The sequence below is a fragment of the Gracilinanus agilis genome, chromosome 1 (genome assembly GCF_016433145.1).
Source record: "Gracilinanus agilis isolate LMUSP501 chromosome 1, AgileGrace, whole genome shotgun sequence".
Taxonomy (NCBI): Eukaryota; Metazoa; Chordata; class Mammalia; order Didelphimorphia; family Didelphidae; genus Gracilinanus; species Gracilinanus agilis.
This window is the reverse complement of record NC_058130.1, coordinates 389,859,105-389,882,195: the sequence shown is the minus strand read 5'-3', so window position 1 is coordinate 389,882,195 and position 23,091 is coordinate 389,859,105. Positions and strand designations below refer to the sequence as shown.

Here is a 23,091-nt window from a genome sequence, read left to right as displayed (position 1 = left end):
AACCACTGGGCTGCTTATTTTATATTCTTTCACTGGGTACACAGCTGGTGGCCAATTTTCAGAGTATGAAGGATCCCTAACTTTACTAAATAAATGAGCCCAAGCTTATTTATTCTAAAGCACTTACATTTAGGACAAAGGACATTAGAGAGTTCTTGGTGAGTAAGGGTTAAAAATTAAAGGTTGTAGGGGGCAGCTGGGTAGCTCAGTGGATTGAGAGCCAGGCCTAGAGACAGGAGGTCCTAGGTTCAAATCCGGCCTCAGACATTTCCCAGCTGTGTGACCCTGGGCAAGTCACTTGACCCCCATTGCCTACCCTTACCACTCTTCCACCAAGGAGCCAATACACAGAAGTTAAGGGTTTAAAATAAAAAAAAAAAAATTAAAAAAAATTAAAGGTTGTACTAAATGTATTAAAATGTGGTCACCAAAAATATTACTCAAGTCAGGATGACTTTTAATGGTAGTTTATTTACAGAGAGAAAGAGAGAGAGAGAGAGAGAGAGAGAGAGAGAGAGAGAGAGAGAGAGAGAGAGAGATAATTACTCTGCTCTGTCTGAACCAAGCAGGGCTTTAGAGTCCCCAGCAAAGAGGGGCCCAGAGGTAAATTAAACAAGGGTTCTAGCCTCAAAGCCTCCTCTAAGAGGAGAGGTCTCTCTGGAGGCTAGTATCTCCAAAAAAGCCAGGAAAAGGAGTCAGCCTTTTCCCTCACCCACATGGTAGTCCAAAGGGAGAGATTCAAGAACAGTCTCACCAAATTTCAAAGTCTCAAGTCCACGAAGCAGATCTTCACCAACTTCTAACTCAAATTCCAATTCCAATTTGAAGTCCAAACTCTGAAGAACCGACTTCACAGGAAATTGCCACTGCTTTTAAAGACACCTCTCCATGTCACTTCCCTTGCATTCCTTCCACTTTACGTGAACCAATTATAGATTTAGCTTTGCTTAGGACTGCCCAGGGGGCAGTCAGTCGCTTCTGATTCGTCACCCACTAAAGGACACGTGGGTCACAGACCTCCCCATATTTAAGGATAAGTGGGGTGTATAATCTCCTCGTGATTAAATCTAAAAGTGGGCAAGGGAAGAGTTAATCCCATCTTCACAGGGGGCAGAGGCATTGGTTTTTTTTAGAGGGTTGGTAGCCCAATTCTACAGGTCATGGCACCATAATGCTTTGAGCTCTGGGCCTGGAGTGTGGAACACTCATCTTCCTGAGTTCAAATCTGACCTCAGACCCTGACCAAATGTGTAATCTTGGCCAAGTCATTTAATCCTGTTGGCCTCACTGTCCTCATCTGTAAAATGAGAAGGAAAAGGCAGACCACCCCATCATCTTTGAAAGGAAAACTCCAAATGGAATCATAAAGAGTTGAACATGACTGAAATGACTGAACAACTGTGGTCCAATTCTGTTGTTGAGTAACTATGTAATAAGTCACTTTACCTATCCAAGCCCCAGGTTCCATTTAGGAAGCTATACTCCATGATATTTGAGGTTCCCTCTAGCACTAAATCTCTTCTAGCTCAACCCTTTTTAAAAAATATGTATTAGAAGGCTGAGGCCCAGGAAATTGAATTAGCTTGCCCTTAGTTCACCCAAAAACTGAATAATAGAGTTAGAATTTGAATTCAGGTACTCTGACTCCAAATGTCTCTTTTTTCCTTCAGGATTTTATTCCATGAGTGAGATCTAGCATATTCTAGAACTAGTCAAAGCATTCTTTTAAATATGGAAAGAGTATTTCAGAAATATTAATTTTTTAAATATGGGATCATATATTTAGAACTGGAAGAGACCATTGAGGCAATCTAATCCAACCATCTAATTTTCCAGATAAGTCATTTTACAAAGAAGTTAAATGTCTTAACTAAAGTCATGTTGGTAGTAAGATCTGAGATTGAGATTTGCACCCAAGTCTTCTTGCTTTAGAGACATAGTGGAGAGTGTACCAGGCCTGAAAGTCAGGAAGACTCTTCTTCCCGAGTTCAAATACAGCCTCAGATACTTACTGACTGTGTGACCCTGACCATGTCACTGAACCCTGTTTGCCTCTGTTTTGTCATCTGTAAAATGAGCTGGAGAAGGAAATGACAAACCACACTAGTATCTCTGCCAAGAAAATTCCAAATGGGGTCATGAAGAGTCAGACAGAACTGAAACGACTCAACAACAACAACAACAACAACAAAACTTCTCACTACAGAGCCTTTTTTTTTTCCAATTAGCCATGGTTCTCTCATGTCTTAAAAATCTTCATAAAATTATTTCATTGTGAAAAGGAAACTTTTTATCATTGGTATGGGTGTGTCCATCTGTCATTCTTGAGAACATTTATCACTAAAAGGAGAAAAGAATAGTGAGTGAATAATTTTTACAGAGAAGAAACAAACACCACTTCTTTTGATAAGCTGATTTTTACTAAGTCAATAAAAACCTCCCTTAAAGCTCATATAGCATTTTATTTTGTAGCTCTCTATATTTTTATCATAACCCTTACTAGACTATGAACTGCTTGATTGAAGATATTGTTTCTTCCGTAAATCATATACCTCATTGGTCCCTAACACATTGCTTTACACATGTTCTATACTTAATAAAATACTTATTGGATTAATTATTCCATAGGGGTTCCATACAAGATTAAAAATATAGATACAAATATTATTTATGATGAGATAACTGGTTTATGGGTCTATCAGTTTTTTAATAATAATTTAATCATTTAAAAATAATCATTTTTATTTCTACAGCTTTCATTTCTTTGTAGTAGTCATCTTTTATTGAAAGTATATGATTGAGTGGGGTAGCTAGGTGGCCTAGGAGATTGGGAGCCAGATCTAGAGACAGGCAGGAGGTTCTGGGTTTAAAATTTGACCTCAGACAATTCCAAGTTGGATGATCTGGACAAGTCACTTCAGGCCCACTGCCTAGCCCTTGTCACTCTTCTGCCTTAGAACCAATATATATTTTTGATTTTATGGCAGAAGGTAAGGGCTTTAGGGGGAATCTATAAGCAATATCATTTAATGAAACACTTAACCGTCTTGCCTTGCAACATCCATGAAAGCACAAGTAAAAATACCACTGTTGTAGAGAAAGTCTAGGAAGTTTGTAAAGATTTCTAGACTGTCAGCAAATGCCTTAAAACTTAAAACTTAAGGCAAAGATGAGTGTAAAGGAAAACAATGAAAAAGTATGGTTCAGTTCTAAGAATTGAAAAAAAGTCAAAGAAAAGCCTAAAAATCTCAAATATTTTTTAAGAAGACTGTAGGAAGGAGCTAGATATAGAGGCTAGCAAATAGTAAATAGCAAAAAATTGTTATGAAGAAAAACTCACTATCAAATGGAAGATTGTATGTTTAAAAATAAATGTGATAATTCCTAGCTGTGTGTTCCTGGACAGGTCACTTAACTCTGCCTTGCCCTTGCCCTTATGTCTTAGAGTTATTATTATTAGGACAGAAAATAAGGATTTAAATAAATAAATGTGTAAAATAAAAGCAAAAGGCATTATTTTAAAAAAAATTTAAAGAAATTGTCATCTTGGAATTTCTTCAAATAAATGGATAATGGCAGTTTTTTAAAAACCACACACAACAAAATGAAGCCACCTAAAATGGCTCTCTGCTGTGTTGTGAGAAAGATGTTTTCCTTTCCTTCAAGCCAAAGATGGGTGATGAGGAATTAGCCATAAAAAGATAAAGCAAATAAGACAGTAAAAACACAGAAGAGGACATTGGCATGCCAACTCCTCAGGCTTCTTTCTGGGGATAAAAAAAAAGAAAAAAGACAGGATTTGAAAGAAAGAATAACTGGTCCATGACATTGGACAATGGATATTACAGTGGGATTTTCTGTTAAGTTCAGGTTCCATTTAAAGTGGGATTGGTGATATAGACATACCTGGACATATTTGATGCACTCTGAACACTTCATAGGTTTTAAAACAATAAGGAAACTTCAATATAACCTGGTCCAGCTTTTTACAGCCAGGATTCAAGCCAAACTCCTCCGACTCCATATGCATTGTTCTTTGTGCTGTGCCCTAGATGTTTAGGAGTTCTGCTGAAGATAAAGCCTGCTAGAACAGTTTTCAGTGAAAGCTGGTTGTTAAACTTTTGGTGAAAGTTTACACATTTAAAGTGAACAAATTTTACACATTAGGGCTTGATTTATTGTTTTGTTGATTACCTAGATTTTTAAAACTTAATGGGGAAAATGTTAACAATACATATAGAAGCCTTTCATGAATGACTTTTTCCTCCTGGAGAGCCAATTGTTAAATATTTACCAGCTCACCCCCGGAAGTAATTGTATCTAATTACAGCTCAAAGTTTGTAAATATAGCATTATGTAGGGGGCAGCTAGGTGATTCAGTGGATTGAGAGTCAGATCTACAGATGGGAAGTTCTAGATTCAAATCTGTCCTCAGATACTTTCTAGTGGGTGATCCTGGGCAAGTCATTTAACCCTCATTGCCTAGCCCTTACTGCTCTTCTGCCTTGGAACCAATGCATGGTATTGCTTCTAAGACAGAAAGTAAAGGTTTAAAAATAAAGCGTTATGTATTGATAGTCTCCTGTCTCAAAATTTTCCCATTAAAATTAAATCAGTCATAGGATTCTTGAGCCTTATTTTTAGATATTTACTATATATTGCAATGTTGTATTAGAATAATTGTGGCATCATAATTGAAAATGATGTTTTAAAAATTAAGAGTAATAATTTCTGTATCTATTATTGTCCATTTACTGTAAAATATTGACATAGCTTGATGTCATTTTCCAGTATAATTGGTCTCATTTCTTATTATGCATTAACATCTTGTTAAAACACCAAAATACTTGGCAAAACATTTATTTTACCAGTTTTTTGTCTGTAACATTTCTTCCAGATCATCGTGTAATGTTATTGTGATTCAGAGATAAATATGATTTATACTTTTGCCTTGAAAAAAGATGCTGATGCAGAAAACCTTTAATAACTTGCTAGCAGAAATATTAAAATGATTGAATGTATCTAATTAATGTGTCTATATCTGAGCAATAACGGGTTGTTTAAAGGATTGAAAAATGCCACAAAATGACCCTTTCTGCTTAAGTGTTATTTATTATGCAAGGCTGCATTGTTTTCTGCCTTGCGTATTCGAGACATAAGGACTGTTTTTTCTCTGCATTATTAACTTTAATAGAAATAGACATAATTTTTGGTGTTGTTAGAATGTAGGCTCAAACCTTATCTTTTATAATTTTTTTTAAAGCTTTGCTCATTCTCTCTGGTTTCTTCTAAATTGTAATCTTTTCAAATTATCCTGAACATTTAAGGTTATTTTTGTTTCCATTTTCAAAAATAAGCCAAAATTAAGATTTAATCTGTAGACTTTAGTCAATCTTCTTGTTAGTAATTCCACATTTTAAAGTAATAATGAAATAATTAGGAAACAGTGCTTAAAATACTTTAGGAATCTAGACCTTTGGAAGCTGGAGGTGGCTTTCTTTTTAGGAAATAGTAATATATACATTTTTAAAAATACAACTCTTTGTAACATTTTAGAATAGGATGGAAGCAGGTATTTATTAAACACAACAACAGAATGCCAAGCATGGTGCTAAGTGCTAAAGCTACAAATAGGAAAGTCCGGCAGTCCATGCTGTTGAGTAGCTCACATTCTAATAGATATCTACTGCTGTTCACTCATTCAGTCATGTCTGACTTTTTGTGACCCCATTTGAGATTTTCCTGGCAAAGATGCTGGCATGGTTTGTCATTTTATTTTCCAGACCATTTTATAAATAAGGAAACTGAGTTAAGTGACATGCCCAGGATCACACAGTTAGTAAGTGTCTTCTGTACAAAATGATAACGAAGACTTTTGGGGAAAAATGTCTGTAGCAGCTGGATTGGGGCAGATGGAATCAGGAAAGGTTTTTTGTGGCACGTGAGTTTTGAAGGAAATTCAGGATTCTAAGGCAGAAATGAGAATGATGCACATTCTCATCATGGTGGATGGATGATGAATAGAAAAGATGGGGTATTTGGTATGTGGAACAGGGACAGAAGATGGAGAAGAAGAGGAAAAGATTCTCCCATTTCCAACACAGGGGATGACGCAGCTCTGATACAAAGGATACCTTCCTTACCCTGGACTGCATATCCACAAAGAGGGGCAGCCAGTGACCACACACAAATAGTTCTTTATATTATTCACTAATGGAAACTTCCTTTCACATTCTTATTCCAGGAAGATCCACGACTGAAATTTCCAGTACATTTACGATCAAAGGCATCTTTGAATCCTAATGATTTGGGTCCTCTTCCTGTGAGTATTGGTTTTACAAACTTAAATACCCATTTCATCTTTGTTTCTTTGTTTCTTAACCCTTGCCTTCCATCTTGAAATCAATACTGTGTATTGGTTCCAAGGCAAAAGAGTGGTAGGGGCTAGGCAATGGGAGTTAAGGGACTTGCCCGGGGTCACACAGCTAGGAAATGTCTGTGAACCCAGGACTTCCCATCTCTAGACCTGACTCTCAATCCACTGAGCCACCCAAATTGTATATTCTCTTAAACACATGACTCACACCTACTCTTCCCTTCCCTTCCCACCCCAAACCTCCTACTCCTTTCCAGTGCCATTTATTTTTTGGTCTTCATTCTTAACAGAATTCAGTGTTTAGTTGTGATCTGTCTATAGAAATCATGTTATATGATTAGGAATTATAGTACACGTACCCCAGTGTTGCTAAAAGACATCCCAAAATTAGTCAGGCACTTTTGAAAGGTAGGCTTCCCTTGCTCTTTATAAACAGACTATACACAAAGGCAGTCCCCCTTGCAGAGGAAGGTTTCTTTTGTCCCTCTGACCATCGCTTCCTTCCTTCTCTAGCCTTGATTTAATTGTTGGAGTGAACATGTTTAAAGCTGCTGGGGGGAAGAGTGTACATATGTAATTAAGGGAGGTTTCTTGAATTATGTAATTATGCAATATAATTATGTAAATTAGCTTACAGATATTTAAAGGCTTTTTACCTTTGGTGCATGTTTATAGATTTAGCTTATTATTTTGTTCCCTTTTCTAGCCTGAGTGGGAGTTTTACACACTATGCACTATTCTAAATTAGATTTGGAATGACACCTTCAACAGGCCCCCCTTTCATCTCCCCACAGCTGAAGAAAACCACCCCTTACTGAGAGACAAATGTCTCTGAAGACTGTATTCTTAGAACCAATAGACGCTGCTGTTTTGTTTCCGAAGCTAAAATGAACATTTAAAAAACGCTTCTGGTAGTTAGAATTCTTACCCGATTGGCCAAATGTGAGGCCAGAGAAATTCTACAGCTTAAGCTACCTAAGAGTTCAATTGACAAGTAACCCCAAATCCAACTTTTCTATGATAATCCATTAATTCCTACTCTTTTCCAGTAGTCTTTTTTTTTTTTAATTTAAGGACAAACATAAAACCCTTTTTTTTCCCAACTTTATGTGGTCTCAAGTCCATTGCAGTAAACCTCATGAGCAGATGACATTTTCTGTTAGAATTACCCATTATTTAATCAAATCTTTTTATGTGTCCATTAATTCCTATGCAAAATATCATACCAGGCTAAGAGAATGAAGATTGTATTGAGGATGGGTTCTAGTGGATAGATGATGATTTTGTTTTTGTTTAAGGAGATTTGGGGTGGGAGGACTACTAACTAATATTCATTTTGTCTTGTCTTTTGGACTAGCCCGGTTGGGAAGAAAGGATACATTTGGATGGCCGAACGTTTTATATAGATCATAGTAAGTAATCCCCAATGGTAAAATGTTTCAGTTGTAGACAGAAGGGAGATAAATTAAATATTATAGCAAAAGCTTTATAACTTTACTCTTCATTTAGGAAACCAGGTGTTGATATGTGGAGAAAATGATACCAGAGACTTAGTGCCCTCCTACGGTATCGTATATTCACCAAAAGTTTGTGGTTAATTGGCTCATCAGCTTTGTTCCTACTTGGATCTTGTGAAGCATTAACAATTTTCTCATTTATTGATTTATTGAATTTTGTGGTTGTTGATGACCCCATGGCTTATGTGCATTTAATAAATTAAAATACACCATAGTAATAGAAAATAAGATTAGAAATGATTTTGCCACAAGTCTTTATCTAAACAGTGAGAGAAAAGGTGCACTTTCCTCCTTTTTAATGAATTTAAATGAAAATCACTGCCTTAAACAGTCTTGTGACATAGTGACACTTCTGACCTTATTTTCTATTTGTAGCATGTTTTTTCTTGCACCCACTATTAAGCTATGTCCAATTCTGTTACTGAAGTCCTAGTGTAAATGATATTTCGTTGTATATTTTTGTCATGGCAAAAATGGTCACTTGTCTGGTTTTCTTGTTTGAATTTAAGATTAGACTGATTAAAAAGGTAGTCTTAGCCCAAGGCTTTTTTTTTTTTTTTTTTTTTTTTTTTAATGAGGAGTGTTTTCATGAGATGATCTTCATAAATTTCTTATTGTCCCTAAAGGAAAAAAAATGAAAAGGAGAAATTGAATTAAATAAAAAATTTTAAGTCTTCTGGCAAGTAAATACTTTTTGGCTTCCATTTTAAAGCACATGTTTTTTCTTACTCTCAAAAAAGAACATCAAACAATTTTTAGTGTATGATCAAATACAGTTCTCTTTTTAGGTAAATAGGGGCCTCCCTTGTTTTTTCCCAATGGCATTTTACCTCTTGTAGTATCAAGTAATGTATTGATTTCTGCTAAGGCAAAGAATGTCTTTATTTAATATCTGCATTAAAATAACAGAGATTTCAGACTTTAGAATCAAACAGAAGTAGCTACCCTTTAATTAAATGTAAACTTTTAACTTTGGGTTTGGTTTGAATTGGATATCTGAAATTTTTAAGCTAACTTGTTGCTTTTTACTTGGGTATAGGCAAAAATGTTAATTTATTCATATTTCAGTATTGTCAGTGAAGCTGAAATTGCTACCATAAAATTAAAAATGTTTTATTAAAATATTAATGTCACCTCACACATATTCCCATATCTTTCCCAAAATCTATTCATTTGTAATTTTATCACTTACAAAATTTAATATAAGCTCATCTTTGTCAGCATGGCTGACTTCCTGATAAAGTACATAAAGAAAAACAAGGGAAAGCTTCCCTTGGTTGTATCATTAGTTTCTACTAAAATAAAAGTCCTTCCCTTTAAAAGTTTGCATTTGACTTGCATTATTATTTTAGCATTTAATAAAAAAAACTCATAATAATTCTGAATATTTCGAGGAAACTGAATTTTTTTTTAATAACCCTTGCCTTCCATCTTAAATTCAATACTGTATTTGGATTCCAAAGCAGAAGAGTGGTTATAAGACAATTGAACTTAAGTGGCTTGCCCAGGGTCACAAAGCTAGGAAATGTCATGAAACCAAATTGAATCCAGGGCCTTTCATTTCTAGACTTGACTTTCAATCTGTGGAGGCACCTCCTTACCCCAAGAAAGTTTTTTAAATATAACAAAATAGGTATATAATATGTAGATAAATAAATATATGCCACATAGGATGTCAAGATTTATAATTTGCTTTGTAGGTATAGATTTATATATATATATATCCTGAGTGTTAGATACTATTATGATCCACCTCACAGACAAGGGAACCAAAGCTAGCCAGGTTAAGGTCATAACAAGAGAGAAAACGAACTCGGGGCTTCCTGACTCCAACAAAATTGCTACCTCCAAAAATTGGTATGTTAATTCAAATAGAAATTCAAGTGACATCAAGATAGTGCCCATGTGCTAAACTGGCAACTAAGGACGTTCCACATATTCTTTATCCACTCCCCAAAAAGGCTTAAATCACTTTAGTAATCTAGCATAGACCTATTTGTCTTTTAATCAGTTTCATCACATCAGCCAGGTTTATAAAAAGTGAACATCATAAGCCTTTTCTTTTAATGTATATTTTTGACCTTGACCTTCCACTCCTCAGGATTCTTTTTTTTTTTCTTCAACAAAACTGCAGTTTGATTTCAGAAAAAGTGTTTTTTTTTATTTGAAATTTGTTATTTAATTAATTAATTTAGAGTATTTTTATATGGCTGCATGATTCATGTTCTTTCCCTCTCCTCCTTCCATCCCCCTCCCATAGCCAAGACGCAATTCCACTGAGTTTTACATGTGTCATTGATCAAAACCTATTTTCATATTATTAATATTTGCACTAGAGTGATTGCTTAGAGTCTACATCCCCAATCATATCCCCATCGAACCATGTGATCGAGCAGTTGTTTTTCTTCTGGGTTTCTACTCTCACAGTTCTTTCTCTGGTTGTGGATAGCACTCTTTCTCATAAGTCCCTCAGAAATGTCCTGGGTCATTGCATTGCTGCTAGTAGAGAAATCCATTACATTCGATTGTACTAAAGTTTATCAGTCTCTGTACAATGTTCTTCTGGCTCTGCTCCTTTCACTCTGTGTCATTTCCTGGAGGTCATTCCAGTTCACATGGAATTCCTCCAGTTCATTATTCCTTTTAGCACAATATTATTCCATCACCTTCATATACCACAATTTGTTCAGCCATTCCCCAATTGAAGGGCATCCCCACATTTTCCAATTTTTTACCACTACAAAGAACATGGCTATAAATATTTTTATACAAATCTTTTTCCTTATGATCTCTTTGGAGTATAAACCTGGCAGTGGTATGGCTGTACCAAACAACAGGCCGTCTTTTAGCACCCTTTAGGCATAATTCCAAATTGCCATCCAGAATGGTTTGATCAATTCACAGTTCCACCAATAATGCATTAGTGTCCCAGTTTTGCCACATCCCCTCCAACATTCATTACTCTCCTTTGCTGTCATGTTAGCTAATCTGCTAGGTGTGAGGTGATACCTCAGAGTTGTTTTGATTTGCATTTCTCTAATTATGAGATTTAGAACTCTAGAATGTGTTTTTATATACATATGTATGCATATATATATTTATAAATCAATTTCTGGCATCCACTTAATGTGTTAGTATATACAAAATGATGCTTTCTCTTGAAACTGTCTTGTGCAATGTACATATTTAATTTAAATAGTATACACTGCACTTAATCTGCATGTTGCATTTAGATGAGGAGCCCTTAGAGGACAGGGACCTCAGTCCAAGTACTTTCCTCCATATACAACCACCCTCATCTAAGCACTTACAAAATGCATTTTGATACTGAGAGGAGAGCTATCATCTGTATGCTAATTCACTTCCTTTTAATGTCTGTTTATCTTCTGCTTTTACAGAGAAATATAACTTAAAAACTTGGAATGAAAAGCACAATCCACACTGTCCATTTATAACTGGCCTTTGTATACACAATTCTGTTTTCTTTTCTTTTTTTTTTTTCTTAAACCCTTTCCTTCTGTCTTAGTAACAACTCTTAATACAGAAGAGCAGTGAGGGCTAGGCAGCTGGGGTTAAGTGGACCAGAGTTTACCAGAGTTACACACTAGAAAGTGTCTGAGGCCAGATTGGAACCTAAGCCCTCCTGACTTTTAAGTCAACCACTGAGGAGGAGAGTGTGGATAATTTGCAGAAGGGAGAAGTAAATATCACGAGTTTTGTTTCGTTTGAGATGGCTTATTAGACATCCATTTCAAATTGTCCAAAAGGCAGTCGGCAATACAGGACTAGAACTCTGGCAAGTCATCTGCATAAAAGTGATAATTAAATTGGAGGGAGAAAAACCAAGTCCACCCTCACTCAAAGGCCATGATAATTAGCCAGTAAAGGAGACTGAGAAGAAATGATCAAGCAGATAATAGGAGTGCCAAGAGCAAAGAGTGTTATGAAAATCCAACAGAGAGAATATACAGAACGAGAGCTAATCAGTCAATAAACATTTGTTAAATTAAATGTTTGGCAGAAGAAAGAAACATTTCCTTGCTCACATGGTTTGATGGGGATATGATTGGGGTCATAGACTCCAAACAATCCCTCTATTGCAAATATTAATAATATAGAAATAGATCTTGATCAATGACATGTAAAAACACAGTTGAATTGTTCATTGGCTATGAGAGGGGAGGGAAGAGACGAAGGGAAAAAACAAATCATGTAACCACTGAAAAATATCCTTAATTAATTAATTGGTTGGATCTAATAGATAAGCAAATAGTCTCACCAAAAATTAAATAAATTAAGCGTTTGCCCTGTGCTAAATTCTGAATATTAAAAATAAAGGTCTAAAAAATAAGGTACATGCCAAATTAATAATTAACATTTTGTAGGCTGCAGAAGTCAGAAAGAATGAGTATTGAGACAAGGTCGTCAAATAAATTATTCCTAGTTAGCATAAGAAGCTAAGTATATAATGACCCTAAATTGTGCAAGTTCTTGGCACAAAGTTCTCAGTTAATAAATATTTTGATGGAATATGTAAATAAACACCTACTATTAGAGTTCTCAGATACAAAATGGTAAAAAAATTAATTCAAAAATACAAAAAGAAATTCATGACACATCCTATGTTGTAGTATGCCAGTCTTAGGAAATTTCCCAAGGCATATAGAATTTATGGGATGGATACAGGGCTGCACAACTATTAAGTGGCTAGATTTGAATATATATCTTCCTCACTCCAAGCCCAGCACTCTTTCAAATGCCTTTTGCCAGATTTTTTTTTTTATCAGTCTTTTTGACTTGCTTGGATTTCATGGACCCTTAAGGACATCTTATTGAAATCTTTTTCCTTTCTCTGTAAAAATATGGGGATCAGACACTTCTCCCAATCTACAACACCATTGTATTATTATCACTCAGACCATGATAGTAAGAAAATCAGCTTATTGAGATTGCATATTTTAAGGAGAAGAAAAGATTTTGCCAGACTTTTAGTGGAGAAAATCTTTCTCTGAAAACTTTTTTGCGAAGTGTTAATTTATTTTTCATTTTTGGACTTTCCAATCTGCTTTGGTTTTGTATGTGTGTATGTGGGTATGGGTGTGAATGTGATGCATACTATGTATGAATTGTTCAATTGTTAAATAGAAGGTTCTTAACTGAAAACAGTTTTGTTTTTTTGTTTGTTTTTTTTTTTTACTTTATAAGCAAAAAAAAAGTGTTTGGGTAAATGCTTTGTGTGTGTTTTCTTAACCTTTGTGAGAGGGAAGGGGGTAACTAATGCCTTTTTGCAGTTGAATGAAAAATCACAATCAAGTTATAAATCCCTGAGAGAACAGGGGTTTATAATGAAGTGTTGACAGATGCTTACCCCAAACAGTGTGAATTAGATGGTCTACCTTACTTAGTTTTGCATTTTTGATTGAGTGTTTTCAACTAAACAGTGTGTTGGCGGGCAGAGTGAATCGATGGGTTGTATTCCCTAATGTAGCATTACTATTTAGAAATTTCTGAGACCTGAGCAAATGGACGTGAAATGAGAGAAGTAGATGGTTGGAGAAACTTAGTGAAACTTGTTTCTGAAAACATTTTTTTATAGTCTGTGATAGGTTTTAATTAATGCTCTCCTTTATTGGATTAATTTTCAGATAGTAAAATTACTCAGTGGGAAGATCCAAGATTGCAGAATCCTGCTATTACTGGTCCAGTGAGTATTCTTCATACTGGATTCTTTTCTGGGTCATTTCTTTGCTTCTCCCTGTATAATTAGAATTTGAACCTCAGCACTCTAAATCCCAGCTTCCCATGTTCCTTCTCACATTACATTCTTAGGTTTTGGAGATAAAGTTTGTATGTGTATGCCTCTCTCTCTTTTTCCCATGAATGTGTCTGGGAAAACTTTTCTTTAACTCAGGCTTTTACTTTTGTCCTTTTATTTCTTCTACTTCAAGTGATTATTAATAAATCTTATAAAATATAATACTTAGAGTTATTGGATATAAATTTAAATCTTATATTCCTAAATATGCATATATTATATGTGGTTTAGTATCTTTAGAATACTAGGATAGTTGACATGAGCAGAGACATTCCTCTTTTTCACTCACCAAACTTTCTTCCTAAATAGAGGCACTGTTTTTGTTGTTTATGTTTTCTCCATAGGAGCATGAGTAATAATTTATATGTGTGGCACTCTACTCTTTTCTGAGTATTTTGAGATCTTAAAGCTATATGTAAATTTCATCTATATTTTCTGGTTATTATAGAATTAACACTAGAATTAGTATAGAATTAAAACATGTGGCAAGATGGCTAACTTTGCATTTATGATATAATAGATGATGCTCACAGTGGGCTCCTTTGACATGGATGAGGGATAATTCACCTTCTTTTTCACAGGGCTTTAACATTCTTCTACATTACCTTTAAAAACCCATGATGGCAGTAGATGGAAAGGAAGTGACTTTCCCAAAGACTTAACAACAAATTAGTGTCATCGTCAATGCTATGACTTACCCCAAACTCCACAATGAACCATCAAAATCAACTGGAAATAATCTCTTTTTTCCTAAGACAGACAATAATGTCAGATTTGTTTAGGATATTTGTTATACAAAAACATTGAATACTTTAAGGATTTAAGTAAAGGGGGAAGAGAAGGGTGCTTATTACTAAGACAGGTGAGTTCTTTATAGGATTTCACCATTATGTGTGATGATAATAATAACCAAAAAGTCACATAGCAAATAATTATTCCAAATTGTTCTCAGATGGGCTATATAGTTTGAACGTTACAATAATCTTATGAGGTAGACAGAGCTAATAGTATTAATTCCATTTTATGGATTTGGTCATTAAAACTCAAAAGGGTGATTTCCCTGGTGTCCCAAAGCTTATGAGCAGAGCCAAGAAATAAGCCTAGGCTATTTCACTCTTAAGGCATTAGGTCACTCTGTGGCTGATTTTTGGTGGGCAAAAGTAAGCTTATCACTTGCCCTGTCTAATGGTCAAAGTAAAATAGATTATAGTCATCAGAACAAAGTGGCATTTTTAAAAATTTGTATGGAAAAAGAACAAAAGATTTGGCCCATTAAACTATTCAGTCCAAGAAAGATAACATGCTCATACACTCCTCTCCAGAAGCTCTATCAGGCATTTCTGTCTATCTATTTCCTTCTAGGGGAATGTGAAAGCATATTCTTATCCTTCTTTTTCAAAAAACTACCAAGAGAGAAAAAATAATAAGAGGTGGAGGAGGATAATGATTTTTGAACTTCCCATGCATCATTCCCCATAAGAGGAAAGAACAGAAATATCTCAACCTCCTAGTTTCCACCCACATCTAGTCAGTACCTACCAGGTTTACAAATGGTATTTTTCAGTCAGACATATAGGTAGCTAGAATAAGTTTGTGAAGCCTGAGGCAGATTCTGAGGTGAAATTTCGTAGTCTGTTTTACATTTCAAAACATCCCAGCCCTTAGCACAGTGTCTGACATATAGTAGGTGATTAATAAATGTTCATTGATTGATTGATTATGTTGGCTGCTATAGTGTTACATACTTAAACTTTTTCAGACTTTTTTAAGGGTTTAAAAAAAATCACTTTAGAATCATAGAATTTTAGAGCTAGAAAGGAAAGAAGTGGCAGAACCAAAACTTGACTGGTTCAGAGATTCAATTATTTTCATGGTTTCCCAAAACTATATAGTAACAGATGGGCTTAGAATCAAACCTTCCATATGTCCACCCCAGGGTTTTCTCCATTATATTCATTGTTATTATTTTTTATCGTAGCTAAAGTGGCCACAATATGGTGTATGAAGCCATTTTTGTTTTTTAATCAACTCCTTTTTTTAATTTGCCCCAAATTCTTTTTATTAATTCTTGCCAAAGAATTACTATTCCTACACATTCTACTATTCCTCCAAAAAAATGAGTTATTAGAAAGCTTGCTGCCAATAAAATCTATGAATTAATAAAAAATATTCTGGTATGTATGTAGTTTTCATCAATGTTCTCATATAACATAATGTCTTAGACCCTCTTTAAAATATTTTTCTTAAAATTAGGTCCTTAGTCATTAGGCTCTATTTGATTGTTTTTTATATTTTATTGGGAAAGTATATGCCACTTTTGCAGAGCAGTTCTAAAACCAGTTTTTAAAAACGTACTATAATAATATTAACTACATAGCATTATACAATAATTTTATTGCTTTGCTTATAGGTAATTCAAGTCATTTTTAGATTCGATGTTTTTGTTTTTATTTTTGAACAACTGTCTAGGTAGAGATATTACCTTTATTCTTAAAAATCTACAGTGGTTCAGTAATCAGCACAACTCCCATGACCTTACTGTGTTTCTTCCTTATCTTGTCACTATAAGGGCCTCTTTACAGAAATTTGAGCCCATTCAAGTACATCCATCTCCCAAAGAATATTTTAAATGTGTCCATTTGAGACTAAAACATTCTTAAGAAATGACAGAAATCAAAGTATTATACTGTTACCAATTCCAAAATCATGAGTAGGCTTTATTGCAGTGTCTTCAGGGACTTTTAACCTGTGATTTTTTTTTCATTTCTAGTCCCAGTTCTTCTAACTTATTGTAAATAAACTGTCAGACAAGGTTTTCCTCTTTTATGTTCTTCAACGTCCTGAACTAAAAATTGAGAGATGATTTCTAAGGTCCCCTTTAGCTCTAAAAACTGCAAGGATCTACCTTGACTACTTGAGCCTTTTAATAGCAGTGTGTTCTTTACTTAAGTAATAAGCCAATCAGGTTATCATCATATTATCAATGCATGAACCAACTAGACTGGAAGCTCCTGGAGGTCAGGAACTTGGTCTTATCCAAATTTTTTTATCTCCAGATAGAATGAGAGGATTAGCTCAGAAGCAGGTACATGCACAAATTCTCTCTCTCTCTCTCACTCACTCAACACCCCTTCACAGAACAATATAAAATTTCCCATAGAAAATATATACATGTGAATAGATTTTCAGTCTATTTAAGCAAATAGACTCCAAGGAGTTATATGCAAATATAGAGAGAACTTCAAGGCTTATGATTCATAAAATGTTCTGAATGTTGGCTCAATAAATGTAAAAATTTTAAAGTATATTATTTTCATAATCTCTATTTATAAATATCTCTTTTTCAGGCTGTTCCTTATTCCAGAGAGTTTAAACAGAAATATGACTACTTTAGGAAGAAGTTAAAGAAACCAGTGAGTAATCTTGTCTTTTTGTATAGCACTGTATTTGTCATTTGTCCTTTGGAAGTTACCATAGCCTAATTTAGTAAGAATAATGTGATTATGCCTTTTTTTTTTTTACCCAAACTAAATTTATTATTGCATTTTTAAAACTATACCTTGATCTATTTGGCTCTTCAACTTTTATACTTTCTTTTCAAAGTTAATGATAAATAAGTATAAATAATGATAATTCCATTAATCTTGAAGTCCTTAAGGGCAAAGACTTTGATTCTTGCCTTTGTATTTCAATTGTTTAGCACCCAGGAGGTATTTGTGGACTGACTTTTTAAACAGATTTTAAAAATGGATGATTTTTTATAAACAATCTAATGTGTCTTTTTATTGTGAAATATAAAAATAGATGGTAATTTTTTTCATCAAAAACAAAGCAAAAGAGAAAAACCCAAACAAACCAGGATAGTTAGAACTCTAGCCAAGGGAAGAACTAACAAGGGTAAGAAAAACTTAGATCCTATTGCAGTAGTTGGACTGATTGTAGAGTATTTATTAAAATACTAGCAGGATAAGACATACACTCTTGTTACTGATTTTACAGGCAATCTCTCATCTTCATTTTTTCCCTCTCTGTTCTCTCCTTCCCTTTTTCTAGTTATTCCACTCTCTAATTCCTCCTTTCTACAGCTGTCCAAATAATTTTCTTCTTGCCCATGTCTATCTCTATTATTATCTTGTTCAAAAATCATTTGCTTCCCAGGTGAAGTACAGACCCCTTAACTTGGCATTTCAGGACCTCCAAGTTAGTTTCCATCATACTTTCCAACTTTACTTAAATCTGCTTCTCTTCATGAATCCTGTTTTCTGACTCAACTGGACCTCTAACTAATTCTCTAAACTTAACTTTCCATCTTTCCCCTCTGTGCCTTCTCACAGGCCATTCTTCCATGTCTGTAATGCACACCCTTTTCATCTCTGCCTTTAAGAACCTTGGCTCTTGGGGGCAGCTTGGTAGCTCAGTGGATTGAGAGCCAGGCTTAGAGATGGGAGGTCCTAGGTTCAAGTCTGGCCTCAGACACTTCCCAGCTGTGTGACCCTGGACAAGTCACTTGGCCCCTATTGCCTATCCTTAACCACTCTTCTGCCTTGGAGCCAAGTGTTTAAAAAAAAAGAACCTTAGCTCCAGAAATGAATATATGTTGTCTGAGTTGAATTTTGCTTTCCTTTTTTCTTGTATAATTCTTGTCTCTTCTACCTTGTTCTGCTTTGTGAATTCATTTATGAAGTGTGTCACCAGAGCAGGCCTGCCTGACTATACCCTTTTTTATTTCATGTACTCAATTCTAGGTTGCCACAACCAGGCAAGCCTTGGACAGGAATGTGGAAACTGTAGTATGATTTTAATTCCTCCTAAATGTCTTTTTTTTTTTTAAACCTCTTCTCCTTTCCATTTTCATTTCTTTCTCCTCCAGCATAAACAGATCTCAATAAGATTATTTTGCCTGTTCTCCAAAACACCATTTTTAAAGGAAAAAATTGTAAAATGAATGCATCCCCTCCATTTTCTGTCACTATTTCACTTGCTGCACACTGTTTGATGATGACTTTCTTGACAAGTCATATAAGCCCTAAGGAGAAGACTTGCTCCCCATGGGCCCTTGCTATCAGGGCTTTCTGTTTCATTTAGAAGTCTAAATGGATTTCATGTTCCCAGGAGTCAACTGCCTTTATACTTTATGATGATTAGGTTTACTATGAATTCTCTGTCAACAATAGGCATCCTTTCCCCAAATTCAAGTACTGCCCCCCCCACCCCCCTTAGAAGAAAAATTGATTTAAAGTCTTTGGATCACAATCCTGACCCAGCAAGTTTTTTCTCTTCCCTACTTCCTTCTTTGCCTTAACTATATAATCAGTGTTTTGATTTAGGAAGATGTATATATGTTTTTAATGTAATTTAACCATATTTTAACTAACAAATTTATTTTTTCAATCTCCTCCTTACACATACACACACAAAACCCTTGTAACATATCCATAGTTCAGCAAAACAAATTCCCACATTGGCTATATCCCCCTGAAAAATATCTTTCTTTCTTTACTCTTATTTGTCTTCTCTAGCAGGGTTGGCATGACCAGTGTGTTGATTATTAGAGTTGTTAAGTCTTTCAAAAGTTGTCTTTTACAGTGCTGTTGTTTTTGTCCCAGTTGTTCTGCATCTGCTCACTTCACTCTGTTGGCATCATTTCATATTAAGTTTCCCATAACCTTTTATCATTAATTTGACATAGTATTATTTCATTACTTTTATATTCCATAATTTGTTCAGTTATTCCCCAAATAAGGAGCTTCTCTTAGTTTCTAGTTCTTTGCTACTACAAAAAGAACTGTTAAAATTTTTTTTGGACATATGATATCTGGAAAGTTTTCTAGCAATAGTGCCATGATTCTGATTCAGTTAGGTGGATTATTCAGATTTTGTGAAGACTCTCCTCCTCTTGTTACAAATAAGTAGAGTTGACTGTCCCTGGATACCAGATGGCAGAAAATGTCTGGTAAAGACACAAAATTTCTTCTCCACTCATTCTTTTTTTTTTTTTTAATGTTTTAATTTTTTTTAAACTCTTACCTTCCGTCTTGGAGTCAATACTGTGTATTGGCTCCAAGGCAGAAGATTGGTAAGAGCTAGGCAATGGGGGTCAAGTGACTTGCCCAGGGTCACACAGCTGGGAAGTGTCTGAGGTCAGATTTGAACCTAGGACCTCCCCTCTCTAGGCCTGGCTCTCAATCCACTGAGCTACCCAGATGCCCCCTACTCATCCTTTCTTAATAGGTAGCATATGTTAGTGATTCAGTCTGAAAAATTGTTAAAGGACTCTAAATATTTCATCTCTTGATGTAGATAGACTTACCTTTTATGTAGAGGAAAATCCCATAATGAGGGAATCAGAATGGAAAACATTCAGTCAATATTACTCCAGACTCTTCCACCATCTCTTTGATGTTGACATTTTTCCTGTTGATGGGTATTTTATATCTCCTTTTTCTGTAGGCTGATATTCCGAATAGGTTTGAAATGAAGCTTCACAGAAATAACATATTCGAAGAATCCTATAGGAGGATCATGTCTGTGAAGAGACCTGACGTGCTCAAAGCCAGGCTGTGGATTGAATTTGAGTCCGAAAAAGGCCTTGACTATGGAGGTGTGGCCAGAGAATGGTTTTTCTTGTTGTCCAAGGAGATGTTTAATCCTTATTATGGCCTCTTTGAATATTCAGCCACGTAAGTATATGGAACATATCTGGAATTTTATCCTAACTCAGACAGTAATGGTTCACCAATTTCAGATGAATTAATTCTGTTGGCCCTAGATCCCCTTGAGCATGAGTCTAGAAATTATTCTTAATCTACTTGGTGTTTTAATGTTTTCAATGAAAGCCTAAAAGTGACTGATTCTTTTCTTGTCTGTTGCACTCATGTAATTGAAATTGAAAAAAAAAAACTTTCTGGTAATTATAGCATTCACAGAGAGATGCAATTATCATTGCTAATGTTATGTTAATTTAAGAGAAGAATTTGTCAATGTCATGCTTCTAAGAAGCATAAAGCATTTTTTATGAGCAAGAATAGCCACTAAAGTTACACTCAAGGCAAATTATGAGGTCTTTGGGGACCTTGCTTCAGTATACAAATGGTGAGAAAAAGAATTCCTTCATAATTAAAGGATTTCAAAATCTTTCACATATGGAAACTGAGAGGGCTTACTTGTCATTTGAAGCAATCAAATAATGGTCACTTTAAAAGTCAGGCATAAGGGAGTGACTAGGGGTCTCACTGGATAGAGAGCCAATGTATAGGAAGGTCCTGGTTTCAAATCTGACAAGTCACTTAATCACCATTACCTAGCCCTTACTGTTCTTCTGTCTTAGAGCCAATACACAGTACTGATTCTTAGACAGAAGGTTAGGGTTTAAAAAAAAAGTCATGCATGAATGTATAACAGACAGCTTAGCATATGAAAAGATTAATACTGCTTTTAGACCCTTGTTAGAAGTATTTTTTTGCCCTATCTCCTCCCTGTCCTCTATCTCTTATTTTATTTAGAAATAAGATTCGTGAGTTTTTCTTTAATTTCAGTGGCACAGGAATTTTCCAGGGTAGCCTTGCCTTTACAAGCATCCCAATTGCATTCAAGACCCTTAAATATATTTAAAATGAGGTGGTTGGAGTACATAATTTCAATGGCCCTTCCCAGTTCTAAATGAATGATTCAGCCAGTCAAGCACAAAGCCTTTATTGAGCATCTGCTATGTTTCAGACACTGGCTAGGTACTTAAAATGTCAAGAGAAAGAATGAAACAAGATCTTCTCCAACGACAGAATATTTTGTTGCATTTTGTGCCCAAATATGTCAGGCTATACCTCTGACCTTTTGAAATTGTCATCAAGGAGAACAAATTATGTGCTCTCTCAGAAAGTCCCTGGGTGCCTCTGGAATAGAATGGAGATCGAGATAAATTGCTGAGCAATCTTTCATTCCTTCCTTCCCTCCTTCCCTCCTTCCCTCCTTCCCTCCCTCCTTCCTTCCTTCCCTCCTTCCTTCCCTCCTTCCTTCCTTCCTTCCTTCCTTCCTTCCTTCCTTCCTTCCTTCCTTCTTTCCTTCCTTCCCTCCCTCCCTCCCCTATACTTTCTGTATTGGTATTGATTCTAAGACAGAAGAGCATCAGGGGCTGAAGTGTCTGAGGCCAGATTTGAACCAAGGTCTTCCCAACCCTGGGCCTGGTGCTGTATCCACTCTGCCACCTAGCTGCCCCTAGTAATCATTTATTTCAAAGTCTTCTTTCTTAGCTTTGACATAGCCTATATCCCTGTAGGGATGAGAAGATCGTGACTCAGGTGTGTAAGCTGTGGGTAATTAACCCAAAATTCTCCTCTTCTTTCCAAGTCAATGAGCATATGTCTCAGAAGTAAGGAATTAACAAAAATATATTTCTATTTAATTTCAGAAAATGATCCAGAGAGTCTGAAATTAAATTTAAAAAAAATCAAGCTATCAGTTGATTTTTTTTTTTCCATTCTGGCTTACATTTTTAAATTTTTACATAGTTTTCTTTCCTCAAAGGGACAACTACACTCTCCAAATCAATCCCAATTCAGGACTTTGCAATGAAGATCATCTGTCCTATTTCACTTTTATTGGACGGGTAGCAGGTCTGGCAGTGTTTCATGGGAAACTCCTAGATGGTAAGTTATTTTAAAATGCTAAGACAATAAAAATTGCCTTGTATTCTAATTTTGTTCATTCCATTTATTTTTCTAATTGTGGATGCTTAATACAGTGCTAAGTAAAACAACCAGGCACTTTATTCTTTTCCTGTAATGGAGCTACTCTCCTTAAAAGCCTAGTTGTTTTAATCTTAGAAATATAAAATAATTTCTGAAATGGAAAAAATTTCCCTAAAATGGTAATATAGCTCCCAGTAGGACTACAGATTAAGAGTTAGGAAGGACTTTAGGAGTCATCCAGTTCACTTGTTCATTTTGCCGTTGAAGAAACTGAATGCCAGAAAAGGTAAATGTCTTGCCCAAGTTCACACCGGCAGGAAGTAGCAGAAAGATTTGATCTAGCTTCTTTGACCCCAAATCCAGTCTTCTTTCTGCTCTACTCTACTGCTTTTATTTAGACCTTAAAAAATCCTATCTTGCAGTAGCTAGATTTGGTGACAGATGGAAAAGCTAATGAAAAAGTTAATTTTAAATCATCTAATCTGTCTAATATCGTGCTTTTGCTCCATTTGTCCCTGCATTATAATTTTTAAATGTGACCAGAAAAGAAATAAATTTTAGGCAATTTTATAACTCAGCTAACTGTGGAATCATAGTACTCAGTAGGTGACAGAACACAATTACTCCTTTCCAAATGGGGAACATCTATTACGTAGGGAATTTATACATCTGAATATTGAAATAGTAATTTTCTTCAGA

At 35.2% G+C, this 23,091-nt stretch overlaps 1 protein-coding gene across 3 annotated transcripts in view; it reads left to right on the top strand.

Moving 5' to 3' along the window:
• The window catches only part of NEDD4L (NEDD4 like E3 ubiquitin protein ligase), a 212,875-nt gene that overhangs the window by 148,240 nt on the left and 41,544 nt on the right, over positions 1–23,091 (top strand). For all 3 annotated transcript variants that reach the window (XM_044664562.1, XM_044664553.1, XM_044664545.1), the window contains 6 exons: positions 6,245–6,322; positions 7,734–7,788; positions 13,539–13,597; positions 17,056–17,121; positions 20,159–20,388; positions 22,229–22,350. In XM_044664562.1, the coding sequence (XP_044520497.1) occupies positions 6,245–6,322; positions 7,734–7,788; positions 13,539–13,597; positions 17,056–17,121; positions 20,159–20,388; positions 22,229–22,350 (610 nt within the window). The remainder of the gene's footprint in view (positions 1–6,244; positions 6,323–7,733; positions 7,789–13,538; positions 13,598–17,055; positions 17,122–20,158; positions 20,389–22,228; positions 22,351–23,091) is intronic.